At 38.9% G+C, this 19,493-nt stretch overlaps 1 protein-coding gene and 1 long non-coding RNA gene across 5 annotated transcripts; both read right to left on the reverse strand.

Annotated features, from left to right (window-relative positions):
* Positions 1 to 1,472: 1,472 nt before the first annotated feature.
* On the reverse strand, positions 1,473 to 8,483 carry LOC119729805 (high mobility group protein 20A-like). Of its 4 annotated transcripts, none has more exons than XM_038202587.1 (10): positions 8,410 to 8,483; positions 6,632 to 6,763; positions 5,867 to 5,952; positions 5,414 to 5,469; positions 4,362 to 4,571; positions 3,283 to 3,450; positions 2,747 to 2,831; positions 2,407 to 2,622; positions 2,014 to 2,152; positions 1,473 to 1,893 (listed from the first exon to the last, which is right to left on the reverse strand). In XM_038202587.1, exons 1-10 carry the CDS (start codon positions 8,466 to 8,468, stop codon positions 1,878 to 1,880), a joined length of 1,167 nt encoding a protein of 388 aa, XP_038058515.1. In that variant the 5' UTR covers positions 8,469 to 8,483; the 3' UTR covers positions 1,473 to 1,877. The 4 variants fall into 4 exon arrangements, with proteins under 4 accessions (XP_038058515.1, XP_038058514.1, XP_038058517.1 ...); XM_038202586.1 differs by having other exon boundaries at positions 5,867 to 5,955; XM_038202589.1 differs by lacking the exon at positions 8,410 to 8,483 and adding an exon at positions 8,242 to 8,396.
* Positions 8,484 to 10,039: 1,556 nt separating this feature from the next.
* On the reverse strand, positions 10,040 to 12,488 carry LOC119729806. The gene is made up of 3 exons (XR_005271277.1): positions 10,641 to 12,488; positions 10,255 to 10,394; positions 10,040 to 10,075 (listed from the first exon to the last, which is right to left on the reverse strand). It is a non-coding gene; the product is annotated as an uncharacterized LOC119729806 (long non-coding RNA).
* Between the last annotated feature and the right edge of the window lie 7,005 nt (positions 12,489 to 19,493).

Below are 19,493 nucleotides of genomic sequence, written 5' to 3' on the forward strand. Positions count from 1 at the left end.
CTGTAATTCAGTAATCGTCGAACATTCCAGGAATCCTTGCATAAATCAATTTCTAAAAGATCAATTGTAATGGTTCTGATCAATGCATGTACAATGTAAAGAACACCTACAAAGTGTTTTTGTATAATTTTTATAAGTTCAATATTTTAAACTAGAAAAACCCGAAACATCGTTCTAGACGAAATGAAGGCTTGAAGAGAACATGGAACAGCAATGTACAAAACAAGACTCGAAGCAAGCGAAAACAGATAAATAAGTCGACAACATTTATATGTACATCTATGTACACCATCAGTGAAGCCAGGAATTATCAAAGTGACCTTTTTTGCAAAACATATTTTTTTCGGGGGGGGGGGGATAAAAACTTGACATATTTTGGAAGTTCTCTTAATTATAACGAGTACATGGAAGATGGAACTGGTGGTTGTAGATGCATTTCCTAACCGATAGATTTTAGTTGACGGCCACGTGGCTGCGCTAGGTATGTTATCTCTGCAGTGTTCATGAAACTGATCGAATTTTTTTGTATGAACGTGTAACCGATGTATCATCACGCCACACTAGATGAATCCAGGCACGCGATCACTGCACACACGAGACCCTTTTCAATGAAAAAAATTAAAAATTCTGCACAATATTGTACAAAATTATCGGCCCATAACAGAGTAACTGAACAATAGCTAGCACAATGCTTTCGCCATTGAAGGGGGCCTTCGTGATGGAATTGATAGCATGCCCAGTTTGGTCTGAACCGTAAGGTAATAGATAATGCTGGCTTGGCCATACAGTGATAATACATATCCAATGGAAGCAATCCAAGTATAAATTTTACCACTTAATAAAACAAAATGGGGCCCAATTTCATGGTGCAGCTTAGCCCCATAAATGTGGCCTATTTACTGGACTGCCTCCGTAAACATAGGCCACACATCCACATGTACAAAAATCGTGTCGACGGAGCCAAATTTTGATTTTCACATTTAGGATTAGTTTGTAGGTTTTTTTTGCTTTAGAAGCATACTCACCCTCTTTATAGGCTAATCAGAAAGTGCTGCCTTTTTCAGATGTATATTTTTCGTGAAATTTCCAGATTCATTTTTACACGTTTGCGTATCAAAATTTCAACATGAAATTTCACAAAAATTAGACATCTGAAAAAGGCAGCACTTTCTGATTAGCCTATAAAGAGGGCGAGTATGCTTCTAAAGCAAAAAAACCCTACAAAGTAAGCCTAAATGTGAAAATCAAAATTTGGCTCCGTCGACACGATTTTTGTACATGTGGATGTGTGGCCTATGTTTACGGAGGCAGTCCAGTAAATAGGCCACATTTATGGGGCTAGGTGCAGCTATGCACCAACGTTTCACTGACAAAACCGCCTTCCATTTCATGGAGACAGCAGGCAAACTTATATCAACCTCCAAGACAAAATCTGCTTGGATGGTGAAGCAACAATAGACATCTGCATTGTATTCACTTCTTTAAGCCACAAAATATACTAAATGGTTGCGCGACTCTTTTCGCTATGGATTTGTGCACAAGTACCCCTTTCAATGATCACAAAAGTCGAGTTGGGAGATACCACTGTTTTGCGTACATTTACAATTTAAATTGTAAAAAAAATTAAAATAATCGTGCGTACTTCGCGCCATAAACATGCAAAACAGTACGCGCCCGCAATGTGTCCCTCCACTGGAGCTTTTATATGTGGTCAAAAAGCGCCCTCTACTGTCTGCGCATGGAGTCCATACGCTTGCTGTAATAAGCAGCACCACGAAACTGGCAACTGGTCAGAAACATCAAATTAAAAACGAAGAGACAGGGAGCGGATAGACTTGATTGGCAGATCCTGTTGCATATCGGTTGACATATGAAGGTCATAACTTGGGATCACTGCAGTAAAGAGTAAAATCCAATAAAAAAAAATTAAAAATAACAAGACACACAATTTCAAAATCTTCTACAGCTTCTACACATTCCTATATTATTCCCTCATCCCTTGTGATTACCTACCTCTGTAGGTCCAGTTTGCCTACAATCTCCCTGACCATGGCAATGAGATTGGCATTTTCCTGTGGGGAGTCCAGAATCAGCTGATGCAGCTTGTTCATGTAGGTGTCGATGGTGGCCAAAGTTGGGGTCTCTTCTGATCCTAAATGAAAAACAAAATTTGACTAAAATAATAAACACCGGTTTCCATCTGGCACTTAATCAGAGTTACGGAGAACCAAATAGATTTCGGTTTCAGACAGACAAACTTTATGTTTTAATGTTTCCATTGACTAAGCTCTGGAGTCATTCTGAAGGACTGCGATACTTGATCTTTTCGTTGATTACACAATTAACAGGTGGATTTTGACCACGGGTGAGTAAAGTTTGTCTTGTGACACCATGGGCCCAACTTACCAGGGAGGGGGATGACAGCAAAGCTTGTGGTCAGAGAGACCCGCAGCGCCTGCAGGTGTTGCTGCAGCGTCATGTTGGTGTTCCGCTGCTGCACAGCCTCTGTCTCTAGCTTGGAGATGGCAGCCTTCATGTTGTCGATGTGTTTCTGGAGGATGGCGTTCTGCTCTTCGTACTCCGTCGTGGACTTGCGGAGCTGGCGTAGCTCATTCTCACGAGCTGAATGAAAATAAATGAGTATATGAGAAGACAAATCTTTCCTGAGCTGTTCATGTTCGAAACCTCGATACATGTGAGGCGTTTTGGCAAAATGAGACAGAATGACGGACTTTATAATGCTTACATTTGTTGTAGTTGAGGAATTCTTCAGTGAAAATGGGAACGTCAAAACCTGGTAACTCGTCATCCATCCGAATTTCGTCTGTGTACTGTCAAAAGAAAAAAAGATGGTAACCTTTGCATATTCCTTTTTTTTTCCCTGAGAAAATGTGCGAAAGACATTTCGTAGTTTATTAGGCTCAAGAAGAAAAACACAAAAATGTTCTTCAATCTGTAAGAGTAAAATTCTAAGTCTAGTATTTAAAGTTTGCAACACTGGCCTGAAGTCCCAGTCAACAGTTAGACTCTCAGACACAAAACCAAAACCAAAGAAAATGTCATCAACTTTGCTAACAAACATCAGGACACAGCTTCCAAGTCCGAACATGTTTCCGTAGTCTTGACCTCATAAGGTCAAATATAATTTATGCATACATACACCATGTTCTTGAAGTCAATTGTGATCTCAGCCAATCAGATTACAGACAGTTACACGTAAAGGGCTATCATGACCAATCAAAAGACCCAAGTAATCCATAGGGGGCAGGCATCCAGTCTAACCTCTAGTCCGGTTCCGTTGGTCTGGGTCTCACCCTCCTCCCCTGCTTCTCCCTTCTTTTTCCTCTCCTGTTGTTTCTTTGTGAAGACTCTGTAGGCCTCTGTCTGCTGGTACTGGTCCAGCTCCTTGACGTATCTTTCCTTATCTTTATCTGCCTCGTCAAGATAGCACTGCAAAACAAAAAGAGCAAATTTTATTTTTGGAACTTAACTAAAATGGGCATATCTGCACAATTTTTACCATTACCCAATATTATTCTGTTTAGTGGGCACATACAATGCCGGTCTCTGCTCCTACTGAGTATACTTTAATAGTGGTGGGATTAAATTCAGATTTTTAAAATTTGGTTTGAATTCCACTACTCAGTTTGGATTTTGGAAACCGGATATTCAAAACCAACCTTAAACAAAATTAGGCCTTCCATTTTTTTGTGGTACAAGCTAAAGAAAACAACTGGAACGTCCCCCTATTGGCTCCATGGTTCTTAACTGTAACTGCATTCACTCGCTAACAGTTTTCTTGGTAATAGCTTGCCCATTCATCTGATCAGAGACTTCCCACCCATTTTTTCAACATTACAACTCTCAAGAGTTTTGGTCATTCAATCCCACTACATGTCTACCAAACCCAGGTGTACAGCATTGCATGCAGCACCTCACTCGCAACTTTTTGTTGGCATGACTGTGAGCTGAATGGGAACTTCCGGTGAAATCAGATAACCGTTATTCAGTTTGAAAAAATAAGGATAACCGGATTTTGAAATCCCCGCTTTCTCCCACCACAGCAGGGTACCACAAATTTTCACACTAAGGGCACTTCAAATGCAATACTTCAAATGCCTTGCCCAAGGACACACACATTGTAACTGCACTGGTTGGACTCGAACCCCAAATCTGCAGAAATTGCCAAAATATCTTGAGTTTGATCTCAGACAACGGAACAGCTTTAACCAATGGGTCTGTTTTTATTCCAATTCGTGATCACGGGCATCTTCGATCCTGGTTTTAAGATTTTGATGAAAAGGTCCAAATCCTACTGCTGTACTTTGTCATGCCTAGCTACGAGCATGTTTGATTCCTACCTGTTTCTCACTCTGTGACAGTGTTGTCCATTCCTTGCCCAGCATGCGCGTGATCTCGGCGAACGACATGTTAGGGTTGTCAGCCCTCGCTTTATCCCGTCGGTCATTCAAGAAGCGGACGTAGCCGGTCAGCGGAGCTCGCGGGGCGTTGACGTCCTTCAACCTCCGTCGCTTCTTGCCCTTAGTCCAACCAGGTTTGCTTTTTGTCGTCTGAGAACAAATGTAAATATACAAAGACGTTTAACCCTTGCTCTTTCAAAAGTATTTTGGGACTTTCAACGAGATGCCAATATTTTCCACATGTCTATATGAAAAAGAGACTGTAACTCGTTTCAATTCATTAAAGCCTGCATATTTAAACTGATATAACTTAACACAATGTCAAACCAGATTTCCCTAAGTCATTATAGCTAAGTTCAATCCTGATATCCTCCAAACTCCAGTACTATGCAGGAAACCTTTTTACCTTAATTTTTTTAACTAAAACTTTAAATAGGCATTAGGGGTGTGCATCGGAACCGGGCACCCGAGTACCCGACCGCAGATATCGGGAACCGGTTCAAAATTATGGGATCTGGTACCCGTAACCAACTTTATAATTTTTTTACTAATTTCTCAGACAATGAAAAAGAAAGGTTCTCAATGGCATTTGTGGGGAATTTTCAAAATGAAAACCAGGCTACATGGAAAATAAAAACAGATTTCACTTTCATGTGCATTTGAACATGGAACAGATGATGCTCACGGAAGTTGCAGTTTACACAGTAAAGCTATAAAGCCCTTCAGACAACTTCCAGGACTTGAATTTTGAGGTTGGGTTTCTTTTACGGGCACCATACCGTTGTTTTACTTCAATATGTACCCGGTTTCAGTTCTACCCGTAAATGCACACTACTCATAGGCACCATCATGCATCATAAAATAGTGTCCTCACTCTACCTTCCTCAATCCTGCAAAAAATAAAACCCTCCAGAACGTTCTGAGGAATTAGGGAGGAACTTGAGGGATGAGGAGTAAGGGTTGAAGTGTAAAAGAACATCCATTTGTCTTACCTCTTCTTTGTTGGCCTCTGGAGCATCTTGGGAATTATCTTGCTGAAGAATCTCAACTGCATTCATTCAAATGAAATCGAATGTCATCAATCCTGATATTCTTCCATATTTTTGACAAACTGTTCAAAAGTGTTCCAAATAGTCAACAGAAAAATTTTGCCATGAAGATGGTAAAATTTTCAACTACAAACACACTGCCCAGTGCTGCTGCACACAACCGATATACTTGCAGTTAGAACAATAGCAAGGTTGACAAAATCTAATTAAACAAGTGTTTGTCATCCCAATGTAAGAAAGTCAATTAAATGTGAGCCACATTTGACGTCACAAGGAATTCACAGCAAAATGAAATTAAAAATGTACACAATGTATTCAAATACTTGAAGTGACATCTAAAATCAGCATTCACGTTTGCTTTTGCACTGAGCGTAGACATTCTAAAGACATGTTTACCTTGTGAGATGTCCGTGATGATCTCAGGGTTGGTCATAGACTGGCTCAGGCTACTGGTCATGTTGGCGCCATTACTTGACGGAAAACTACTGCAATAAAACATTGCCTCCACAAAATGACTTTTGAAAATTCATCACATGGCCATGATCATTCAGTCATTATTTATCATCCATCTCAACAATTCTAATGATTGTATTTTTCGTTTGATTTGCCAAGTGCTCAAAGCAACAAACTAAAAACAAAACAAAGAATCGTCTAATAAAATCAAATTGGAAGGCGATTTGCAAGTCAAAGATTTTCAGAAAAGTCCTAAACTTTTTTTATGGAGGTGATATGAGAAACAAAGAGATGAAGTTACATTTACTGTAGTGTTTACACTACTGAGCTGTAGATCATTTATCCAAAAGTAACACCAAATTATGGTTAAAAAGATTACTTGATTTAAAGATAATAATGGCACTAAACTCCCTGTGAAATTATCCCTCTTACGCATTTTTGGAAATTTCTGCTAGTAGTTGGTTGGTAATTGACAATGACTCAGCAAATTTGAATTGAAATCGAGATCCTAGAATATTGTTTTCTCGGAATATGCAGCATTAACAGAGTAAAAACGTCATCAGGTTAGTTGTTCAGCACCCGTCTTTAGATTTTGAGCACTTTTGTTTCTTCAAACAAAACAAATGCACAAATGCTCTACTCTACCTTTAATGCCCCTAGGCTCTTTTATCATTCTGCTCATTTTATACGCTTCTCTCTTGATCTTACCCAGCATCCACAGACAGGTGTGAGGACTCCTTGGTCACATCGTCTTCAAACCCCGAGTAGTTGAAGAGACCAGTGGAGCTTGTAGATTGCGGCATGAGGGTATGGCTTGAGCTACCATCCCCAAGATCCATGCTTCGGAAGAACACAAAAAAAGACTGACAGTCTTACTGTAATAAATAATCACTTCAAAGTGTGACGGTTTAAAAGATCCCCCACACATTTGATTCATTTCAGGAATCAAACAAATAATTCGTTTTCCACTTTAGAGAAGTGCACAAACGCTATCTATGGGACTGGTCTGAAAATGTGAATTTCTCAGTAAAAATTCAAAATTTGTCACTGCTAATTTTGACTTTATAGAACAGATCACGGTAATCCTTACTTTTAGGACCCTGTTCCTATAAAGGAAGGGAAAGACTCACCAAAACAGTTGACTAAATGACACTCAAAATTGACATTCTGATAAAAAATGAACATCTTATTTATTTTTAGTCTGGTTCCCAGACCAAAAGATTCAGGAATAGTCAGAATCTTTTGGTCTGAGAACCAGACTAACTTATTTATTTTTAGTCTGGTTTTCAAACCAAAAGATTCAGGAGTAGTCAGAATCTTTTGGTCTGGGAACCAGACTAATTATTTTTCCCGAGTGCGATTCCGTTACCGAGCGCGCGCGATGCATCGATTATGATAATGAGTAGACTGGATCACGTTTGTAAACACATGTGCATTTCAATCGATAATAGGGAGTCGGGAACTAGCGCAGCTTTTATGGCGGATACCAGTTCAAGCTGGTTCCCGATTCCCTTTTTACAGTTCGAAATGCACATGTGTATGTGTTTACAAACGTGACTCATTATCATAATCGATGCATCGCGCGCGCTCGGTAACGGAATCGCACTCGGGATATGGGGACCATCGAATGTACGCTGGGCATGAAGAAGAAATCGCGTCGTTCAAACATTAAACACGATCGGAAATTTAACGTGTTCAAGATCGCGAGGGGAGCTCTCCGAAATGAACGGAAAATTTCACTTTTTTTTCTGGATCGTAAGTAAACTTCAGTACAACCATCTTAATCATCGATGTCTACTTGTACCTCAGGTGGCATATCTAGTAATTTGGAGGCCGTTTTGAAGGTGAAATCTGATGTTTTTTGTTGGAAAATGTTGGTTTTTGGGACGGTGTTGTCCAGCTCGCGGTATTAGCTTGGACCTTACTATCGCCAGACCATGTCCAAATGTTAAAAAAGGCGATAAGTTGGGTCCAAGTTACTCGGACTATAAAGAGGGTGAGCATGGTGAGTATGCTTCTAAAGCGAAAAAATTCTACAAACTAAGCCTAAATGCGAAAATCAAAATTTGGCAAAGTGCGACACGTTTTTGTACATGTGGATGTGTGGCCTATGTTTACGGAGGCAGTCCAGTAAATAGGCCACATTTATGGGGCTAAACTATTACTAAATAAGTCCACATGATAAACATGGAGCTCCATGGTCAAACATTGTCAAAAGGGCCATTATTCATGTTATTGAAATTCAGAACCCGAATTTCACATTGGCCCAAAAACAGTCTAATTACTACTAGTAATACCAGCTCATTATTGCTTCTTACCTGTCAGAGTTAAGGTACAAAGCTTGGTTTGATGTACCTTAGTCAAAAAATAGCATATTTTGTTGAGCACGAGCGATTCAGATTACATTTTTTCACCGCTCTCCTTATTTGTTGCGACTTCTGCGAGCTTCTGCAAAATTTATAATGGCCAAAATTTAGGTATGGTACCTGCTACGGAACGACTCGATAGCACGATATATGGACATTGGAACCAGACGACTGGACATTGATGATCGCAAGAGGGCAGTCGTCACACAAAGGGAAATCCACCGATTGTGTCCAAAAGTTCATCGTCCTAAAAAGGGGGAGGGGAAAGAGGGTGGGGTTTGGCAGCAGAGGAAAAATGTGGGAGGGAATTCGCTTTTATAGTGGAAATCGACACTGGTCATAAAGGAGAGAAATATAGAGAATTGTTTTGTTATTGATATCTTTTTTTAAATTACTAGGAACATTTTGTGTGTGTTTTTGGGTGAAGATAGACGTGTATGTCTCGTTTATATTAGCTATAGCATTAACTGTTCGGCTATTTCAAAAACATAAAAACTTAATTCTAGTACATGATGGTGTAAACAAATGATGGACAATTGTTTTGATTTTTAAAAAAAAGAGGGAAAAGTCTTTCCCTTCCTGATAATTATGTGGGCGTGCCTAGTGTATGCAACCGCTTTCTTCAATTTTCCGACAAAGCTGTGATCAAGATCAAACAGTTTGCAAAGGACATATGCGACTCGAATTTTGTTTATTTTGTTAAAAAAAAACTTTAAAAAAACCTGTCCAATATGTTTATTTCCATTGATTTTATAAGTTTTTAAAGTTATGAACTTTTATTTTTCATTCTCATTTGCGACACTATGTTTTAAAACCGTATGACTACAATCTTAATGCCAATTAATTCATTGAACAATGTGATAGGCCTACATTTGAAAACGTATTTTTTAAAACCAAATTTAAATGTAGGCCTGTGCATTACATTAATTCCTTCACGAAGAAGTTTACGAGGTTAAATTGCTGGAAACGCTCAGTGGCGGGGATCAATCCCCCCACCCCTACTAGCGCCGCCACTGCATACAGTATTCTATGATTTGGCCTAACTAAGCTCTCAAAAAGTGTATGCAGACTGCTTTGGGGAACATAATCCGTCGCGAATTCTGTTTAAAATAATGTAGGACGAAAGTGTTTTCCTTACGCATTCAACACTTTGGGCCCCAAATTAATGTTTCACACTCAAGCATTCACAATTAAGACTTTACATTTACAATAAAAGACTCAGCAACGCACACGTTCAGGCCAGTACAAATGTATGGGAAATTGTCTGCCTTGAACCAATAAGGATTACATTTAGCTTTGTTGACGTAAAAGATATTTTTCTTACCCACCAATTGTGAAAATCTGCAGTATCATAGTCAATTTCCTTTCTATTTTGGTTAACACAGGAGGAGCTAAACACGTTAAAGTGGAGTCATATGCATACTTAAACAGATTGTAATTTTGAGGGATAGGCCTTCAAGACGGCAGACTGACTACGACCACTTAGGTATTAAACCACATGATTAAATAAGTTGACATATGCAGCTTTTTATATTTATCCATCAGCAGGATTTCGGAGGGATTTAAATTGAAATGGGATGGTGTTTTTTTTTATACATTCCTCGGATTATTAAAATGTGATGACTTTTTTAAGAGAAACGTATTGGAACTTTCTGGAGCTAGCTATTGTAAAACTCAGTCAAGTGTTTAATACTAGTAAAATTCGTGTTCATGCCCTTATGAACAACTGCACTTATGGGGGTTTTTTTTATCATCGTCTCTGCTGCTTATACGAAGCAAGGGGAATCTGCAAAGATAAAAGAAATAATATCTAATATACATTTTTGTTCACATTCGAAGCACAACCCCACTATCGGATGAGAAGATATGTCATAAAAAATTGATATGCCACTTCCCGAAGACTAAGACAAAAATTGATAATGAATAAATGAAAAATACATCTAAATCACTTTTGCTATAAATTACCTCAAGAATTGGTGAAGACTTGCTCTGCAAGCAGGTCTTCAGTCCTTCCGTCGGTCCTCCTCCCTGTTTCCGGTTCCTTGGGATTCAGAAGTGATCTTATCTTCGTCCAGACTGATATCTCATCTTGCATACCGTCGACTCTGCCAGAAGATTAGAAGGAACACATGTAATAAAATGTGTGTGGACAATAATGCGCCGGTTGCTCTTCTTTTTATTTGTGGATTTTTGAAGTTGTTAAATGATTATTATTTCATATTAAATTTATTTTCTTCAACATTTATCGTATTTTTTTAAAAGTAAGGTAGCATTAACAGCAGACACAACATGCAGAACAACTTGAATCATCCTAAGATATTTTTCGAAAGGACAATAACATTAATGTTTACCTGGGATATCAGTAATGGGATGCCCGGCAAGCAGGGTCGTCCAGCCATCCGGTGTTCCTCCTCCCTGCTTCCGGTTCCTCCGTGTCATCAGCTCCTGACATGAGCACTCTGGCTTGCCGGTCCTCCTAATCTAATTGCAAGTTGCTGAAAATAAAGGAAGTCTTCCTAGCGGAGCTAGGTTATGTTACTACAATGAACAGTGGTTTCCTGATCAAATTTGTGACCGGTACGGTGCTGTGGTATAAAGAGAAGGAAAACGTATATTAATGGTCCTAGTACCTGACCACTATAAAGATACAATCACAGAACTTGAAAGCGAAACTTAGTTTAGGTCTACGCTATATGAGATATCTAGGCCTAACTGGGTGCAAAGTATCTTACATTAACGACAGTGAAGATAATCCAATTAGTGGCCCTTATCTGAGGCTGACCACTGTAATGGATTCATCCGTTTAGAAAGAAAGCTTAGCTTATTCTAAATAGATAATTGGCGTACCAACTGGCCGCGAAGATGATAATTCCAGTACAAAGCAGCGCGCATGAAAGGGAAACAACATTCACATTGCTGACCACTTGTGATCAGACTTATCAGAATTGAAAAGTACATGTACCATCGATCAAAACCTCCAATGGTGTTGCGGTTGTTTAAAAAAAAAATCAATCGATGCACATCGTTTCACCCTGTACATTCAAGCTATACACCTTACAGAGGTGTATTACAATTAAGGTATCCGACGTAACAGGTGTCATTACACCTGTACAATTCACAAACTTCACACAATGGCCCTAATACTAAAGGCAATTATCGATCTTTACGAATCGAATATTATAGAACAAATCACAAACAATAATCTATGTCCATAAGACACATTTCGACAAGGATCAGAGACTATTTCAAGTCGCAAAATAATCGTGGAATCGTTGAAACCATCATTCTGATTACATTTCACGACCGTCACATGTTGCAAGGAATCTGTGAGATCTGCACATGGCATGTAGAGCATTTTTATTAAACAATAAATCTCCCCCAAAAAAACTTTTTAGCGTCACACGGACAAAATAAGTAGATTTTAATCATGGCCCTAATAGAGTATGTCACGTCATGATCCACGGTCAAGTTACAACATCAGATGATGAATACAGTCATATACAAGAAAACTTAGATCCACCATTTCAGGTTTTCACGGCTTCAAAATAGCTATTGATACTTAACACATGTCCCTAGAGTAATTTACACAATGATTCGCACTCAAGACGGGATGATATGAATGCACAAGCAGTTTTCAAGAAAATACACGTCTGGCTATCGGAAGAATTTATACAGCACGGAGGAATATAAGATCTCTACACTGCACCACATGGCCCTAAAATAATTCTTGCATAATAAATTAGAGAGATTTTTTACAAAAAACAAAGTAAGTCATGTTCACATGGCCCTGGAATCCTGTAAATTATCTGTCATATAATGACAGAAGATAACGCCAAAAAATGTCGGGTTTGACAGAAATCTCTACAAACCGGCGATGCAAGTTTTGTACCCATGGCCCTAGGATTTTTTTTCACAATGAGAATCAATGTAGCACGACGAGAACATGCATGATAGACGCGACTGGAATTTAAAAAAGTTCAATCGTACACATGGCCCTAAATATCTAACACGAATTGTCACAAACGGAAAAAAATATTCTATGCAAACATGACAGTATACGTCTCACAATCATTGTCTTTAAATGTCATGCAGGAGACATTATCGTGCAAGATTAAACAAAAATGTGCAGATGTTGCAAATTGGAAGAGAAGCAGAACGATTTACTACACATGGCCCCACCATTTCGACATAAAATCCTTAAAATAGCAGGTGCTCCGTGGTTTAACAGAAATAAGTACTTCTACTCGTAGACATAATCGTCTTTCGACTTGTACTCGTATATTTTGTTCGCACTCGAACTCAAAACGAACTCGTTATCGTACTCGCACTCCGAACTCATGTATAAATGTGTTTCCACTTGAGCCCGAACACAACTTTGTTCGCACTCGAACTCAACACGAACTTCGTTAACGAACTTTAAATTTGTTGTTTATATCCATACCTGCAGGTCGATATACACCGACTTTTTTCTTCCTATCCTACACGCAAATCGGAAAAGTACGGAAGGCGGATAGTCCGTAAAAAAATGATTGACAACTGATAGACATTAACTTTGTTCGCGCTCGAACTCAACACAAACTCGTAATCGTGAACGAACGATATGTTTGTTGTTTTAATCCATACCCGCAGGTCCATCATCTTATTTGTATACACAAATCGGTCAAATGATTGACAAAATTTAATGATTGACACTAACTTTGTTCGCACTCAAACTCAACACGAGCTCGTAATCGTTAACGAACGATACATTTGCTGTTTTAATATACCCGAAATTGACAATCAGTTTTCTTTTTCGATTTCACGAATCAGCTCCTAGAATTTCTCCTCACTGATTAAATGTTACCCTTGAGGATTTTTGTATTTTAATGTATACATGTTATCTTTTGAAAGTCATTTTCAATCGAACCGAGAGCTAGCGCGCTAGTGCTCATTTCGAATACATGTACATAATTATTTTCGGAATCGCACTTTACTGACACCCAAACCAGTTGGTATTTAGAAACAAATTATCTCCAATTTATTTTGAACATATCAAAGCGGCGGGATTTTCATTCCTTTCCCATCTGGTGCTTGGTAAGATTGTGTCTTAAGTAAGAATCGTGCGGAGAGGTTCCTTGGAAAATATAATTATTATCTTTAACTCTCTTTGTCCTCTTTACAAAGCATAATCTCGTGCTGGTTTTACAATTTTATACATTAGTAATTCTTTAGTATTTCTCAATAGTATAGCACCCATCAAGGGTGTCGTATTTCTCAATAGCAACACCCATCAAGGGTGAGGTCTTTCTCGATGATAGTATCACACGTCAAGGGTGTCGTGTTAATCAATACAGTAACACCCATCAAGTGTGGCGTCCTTCTCAATAGTAGCACCCATCAAGGGTGTCGTCCTTCTCAATAGTAGCACCCATCAAGGGTGTCGTCCTTCTCTATAATAGCATTAAGGGTGTCGTATTTCAAAAGTAGCACCCATCAAGGGTGAAGCTATTCTCAATATAGTAGAACCCATAAAGGGTCACGTTATTCTCAATAGTAGCACCTATCAAGGGTGACGTGTTAATAAATAGTAGCACCCATCAAGGGTGTCGTGCGTATCAATACAGTAGTAGCACCCATCAAGGGTGTCGTTCTTCTCAATAGTTCCACCCATCAAGGGTGTCGTCCTTCTCAATATTAGCACTCAGGGTGTCGTATTTCTCAATAGTAGAACCCATCAAAGGTGACGTTATTCTCAATAGTAGCACCCATCAAGGGGGTCGTGTTAATCAATAGTAGCACCCATCAAGGGTGTCGTATTAATCAATACAGTAGTAGCACCCATCAAGGGTGTCGTCCTTCTCAATCATATACTTTAACGGCATTCCAATGGACATTATCCTACACAACAGTTTACAGGATTATTTCGCAAAAATTTTAAAGGTATGCATAATGAACATCTTTACACCATTAATTCGTCAAGGTAATTGCTTTGGCTTTATACAAAAATAATCAGCAAACTTATTATGGTTGTGATGCGGCAAAGCTCAAGGCAATGCCATTGATTTGACATTGATTTCTGTTGATGTAACATCTCCGAGGATCAATCTTCATCGCTGATTCTTCAGTTTATATTATTAAAATAAATTCCCCAAACTTTAAAACTCAACTTTTTTCCATATACTTCAGCTGGCGTTATTATTGCCAATGCTTGAAGATTGTTAGGATAACGTTGGTAAAAATTAATAACTTTCGTTCCCTCCCCAATTCCCAATGTTCCTAATTGTCTCGCAAGCTGCTATTTCCTCGCTTTTTGCAGTACGCTAAACTTATTTATTTATTTATTATTAATATTATTTTATTACCAGCTGCTATTTATACACTTTCATGTTTATATTTTTATTTTACTACATAGCTTTGTCTTAGTCTTTTTTTCTTTAAAAAGGAAAACCTCTTTGATTTTTTCTGAACTTAAGATTTAAAACGTCTTGTATACATTTTCATATTATTTTCCAGTTAATGTGTTTTTATTAGAAAAGCTGTTTTTATGATTTTTATTCAAAATAATCAGTAAAAGAATTTTTTTTTCAATAATTATATTTTAAAAAGCTCCGTAGTAGCTATGAGTTGATAACATCAATTGTTTTTTTTTTATCACGGAAGGTAGACATCTATCATCCGTTTTTAATGAAATAATTAACTGATTTGGTATCGGGAAATATAAATATCAAGATATCGTCAACCAGTGAATAGTCATCTCTGGATGACGATATCCTACAAAATATCATCAACCCGAGAAATATTTTACTTTCTCGAGAAGATAACATCTCACCTAAAAGATATCACCAATCCGTGATGAAATTTATCTCGGAAACACGACATCTTACAAGATATCATCAACCCGAGAAATATTTTACTTTCTCGAGAAGATAACATCTCACCCAAAAGATATAGTCAACCCGAGAAATATTATTTTTCCTCGAGAAGACGACATCTCACCTAAAAGATATCACCAATCCGTGATAAAATATTATCTCGGAAAGACGATATCTAACCTACAAGACATCATCCACCCGAGATATACTTTTTCTCGAGAAGATGACATCTGACCAACACGATATCTTCAATCCGAGAACTGTTTTCTTTCTCGGGAAGAGGATATTTCACCTACAAGATATCATCGACTAGAGATTTTTTTCTCGAGAAGACAACATCTCACCCTATACAAACAGATATCACCAACCCGTGATGACACATTATCTCGGGAAGACGATGTCTTATTTACAAGATATCATCTACCCGGGAAATTTTTTTTTTTCTCGGGAAGACGGCATCTCACCTACAAGATATCACCAATCCATGAACACTTTCTCGGGAAGACGATATCATACCTACAATTATAACATTACGAAAACTACCCCAAAGATGTCCTCCTATTTTATAAATGACGGATGCTCATCAACCCGTGTAACCTTAGATCTCAGTAACGTGTGTCTACTTATATCAAAAACCAAAACTGATATTAAAAAGAAATTTTCTGATATTGATAGCATTGTGTTTTTTCCCCATTAGAATGCACTATCGATACAGATTTTTAATTGACTACCGTTAATTATTTTTTTAAGAATCAAGCTACGATTTGCCCGACGATTTTTACTGTGCCTCGAAAAGGTAATTTTTGTAACTTTGTAATGGTTTTGTTAAAAGATTTTTATAAGTTATTGTTTTACACCATGGCTGTGCCAGGTCACGATCCCTTACGCTGCTGCTGGTGTGCTCGGCTGCCTACGCGCGCCATGTGCCTATACCCCCACCCCACCCCGCCTTAATCCTACGCCTTAACCTGAATCGTAATCTTTCATTTAATACAATCATAACTTTGCCTTATTTGCCTTCTTCCAAACGTCCAATTTTGCTGGTCTTGATCTCAACAGCAGGTCGTCTCCAATTCTTATGAGCTTTAAATAATTCCGTCGGCTATCTTTTAAAATCTACATTTATACAATCATAATCAAAACAATTCAGCTCTCAATATGTTTTCTTCTGCTGTCCTCTTGAACTTATAGTAGCATTTATAATATACAAGTTACCCTAAAGCTAATGGTGTAAAGTTCATTATTTTGAGCACTTTATACAAATTTGGTATCCGTGGAAACATTGTCCATAAAATTGATATTGGTCCATTGGAATACCGCCCTAGTATAATACTCTAATTAGTGTGCTTGCATTAATTTCAGGTTTATGATAAAATCCGTTGGCTCCGTTGTTAACTCCTCGAATTCATGGTGTTCAGCTTTTTCATATCATCTTTAAATAATTAAATAAAAGCTCGAAGCTATTTGTTCTGGTAAGTTTTAAACCCGTCATTTTAATACAATTATAACAAAAAGGCAAACCAAATTCCAAGGAACCCTCCAATCTTAACGAAAATCTTAACATGTTTACTCCAACGTTTGAGTATAATCCTAAAACCCCTTGCTGGAATGTCTTTGAAAGTGTAGCAAAGACGGTGCACCTGGCCGCATACCGAACGCGCGGCCTTTCAACTTTTCGACCAATAAGAGTCGTCGGAGTCTATGAACACGCCCACACTGCGCCGGCCACGAGGGGCTCACGTGCACGGCTCGCGCTAATGGCTCTCGATTTTGCATGTGAAACAATGTGTGAAATGCGCAATGCGCCAAAAGGCATGTACATGTATGTTTGACAAACAAATTGGCAGGTATTCACATGCAAATTAGTCTAAATCAAAAGGGCTTTCGCGTTCAGGAATGGCATTTCAACGTACAATCAAAAGACAAACTCAATGTATTTTGTTGGCAACGATGAAATTTTGTTGGCAACGACCACACATGTAGGGTGCCTATTCTAATATCTAGATATATTAAAAATGAGATACTTAAAGAGAAGAATTGCAGAATTTTATCGCACAATATTCAAAATTGCAAAATACAACCTCATGTACAAAATGCAATTCACTATGCTTATAGTAAATAACATCAAAAATGTTTTCATTAAATGTCATTTAAGGACCAATTTGAAAGTTAAAGAGAGGAATTTTTCTGGCTAGCTCCACTTTACTTCAAAGTGAGGTTTAAAATGCAGGTAGAAATACCAGGTGCCATATTGCTCAAAATACAGAATATTGAGACGCTTTTTCCTCTTGGTTCTGTGTGACCGGAGGAGAAGATAAATTTTCACTCACCTCGATAGTTCCTTATTTAAAGTTGGACTTACCCCGACGAACTCCAAAAGCTTGACTTCAGTATTTTCCAAAAACGTCATTCAGATCATTAGACAAAATTATGAGTTCACAAAAATTCCACGTGTCCAATTCAGTTCAGTTCAGCACAAAGTGAGCATTCAAAGGAATGCAGTTGCGAAGTCCAGTTCAGTTCTGTATAACAAAAGTTATGACAAGTTCTGTAGGCCTACAGTAAAGTTCAAGTCAGTTTTTCAGTATGGGTGACGACGACGCTACATGTCTGCGTCGAAATGCTGCCGTGACCCTGTACATGAGGCTGGTTTTCTGGTCGAATTGCAAGACTACAAGCGTCAAAATTTGATGTTTTTTGCGCCCATGACGACTCCAGGGTATGATGTATAAGTTTCCGCGTTGAGGGCTTGAAGCTGGACGGCAGACTCGGAGGGTGAAGTCTCAAGTTTTGCTTGTGAAATTTGAGGCAATTTTTCTGGTGACGGACCAAAAATAGCGGAAAGACATTGCGAGCTGCCTCCCAGTGTCCATTGACCCGTTCTCGGTAATTTTCCATGGCGTAATGATATGGAGGTGAAAAGTGTCATTTTTTATATCGCTGGCTGTTGCTCCGTACCGGGGTCTTTGCGCAAATTGCGCTGCTTTGGGTCGAAGTACTCAGTGTGTATCTCTCCGCATACTAATTTTCTCCACTTAGACCTATCTTAACATAATGCCAAAAATGTCATCGTGAATGGAAATTGTTGATTAAAGGAAAGGAACAAATATGAAGGAATCATCTTCATTCCCAGTTGGATTAGCATCAATTTCGGGGAAAAAATGCCCTATTTTCTTTTCTTTTTTTTAGACGGGAGGACATTCGAGGAAGTATCCGTGACGTAGCACGCGTGACCTGTCTGTCTCTCATTGGTCAGAAGTAGTGTAGGTAACGTCTTCACGTCAATCTAGCCAATGTGATTGGACGAAGGAGTCTGTTGAAAAAAATGAGCATTACATTCAAGGAAGTATCCGTGACGTAGCACGCGTTAGGCCTACCTGTCTGTCTCTCATTGGCCAGAAGTAGTGTAGGTAACGTCTTCACGTCAATCTAGCCAATTTGATTGGACGAAGGAGTCTGTTAAAAAAAATGAGCATTACATTCAAGGAAGTATCCGTGACGTAGCACGCGTTACCTGTCTGTCTCTCATTGGTCAGAAGAAGTGTAGGTAACGTCTTCACGTCATCTAGCCAATTTGATTGGACGAAGGAGTCTGTTTAAAAAAATGAGCAGACGAAAAATGCTGTACATTGGTACATTGCAGGGTGACGTTTTAGCCGATTTTAGGCTAGATTTGACAGAAGGTTTGGACAAAAACCAGAACCTGAATAGCTCGGGATAGGCAGGCCAGAGTCCTACAAGGGCGGATCCAGGGGGGGGGGGCCAAAGGGGGCCATGCCCCCCCCCCCCCCCCAAAACGAGACCAATTTTTTTTTTTTTTATGTGACATCGCAATAAAGGCAGGCAATGAGTACAACACCATCTTTTCCTCAAAAAAAAACATTGGTTAAAGTAGTCAGAAATTGCCTCAGATCGCACCACAGAGCATCTAGAATCCAAAAAATTTTCGGGGCCCTTAAGCGGGCCCCGAACCCCACGCCGTAATTTTTTCGACCCACTTTTTGGGGGGTCAAAAAAAATTTTTTGGCCCCCCCAAAAATTGTGTTCTGGATCCGCCCTTGGAGTCCTAGCGTAGTAGCGTTGAGATTGCCTGACGTGTACGACTACACAGTAAAGTAAAATAGGCATGGCAGCTATGCTAGATACGCGCCAATAATAATAAAAAAAGATATTAGGCCAACAAAAAAAATAAGTCGGTCTCTGGTCAGCGCGCGCGTCGATTTTAATCATGCGCGTCGATCTTTTTTTCCCCAAAATGTTCCGCGGTAGCTCCAACAGCGCCCTCTATTTCCGCACCTCTTCAATTTGTTTTACCAAAGAGCACCAAGGAATTGGAAATTGTACCAAGGCAAA

Source organism: Patiria miniata, unplaced genomic scaffold (assembly GCF_015706575.1).
Source record: "Patiria miniata isolate m_02_andy unplaced genomic scaffold, ASM1570657v1 HiC_scaffold_21, whole genome shotgun sequence".
Taxonomy (NCBI): Eukaryota; Metazoa; Echinodermata; class Asteroidea; order Valvatida; family Asterinidae; genus Patiria; species Patiria miniata.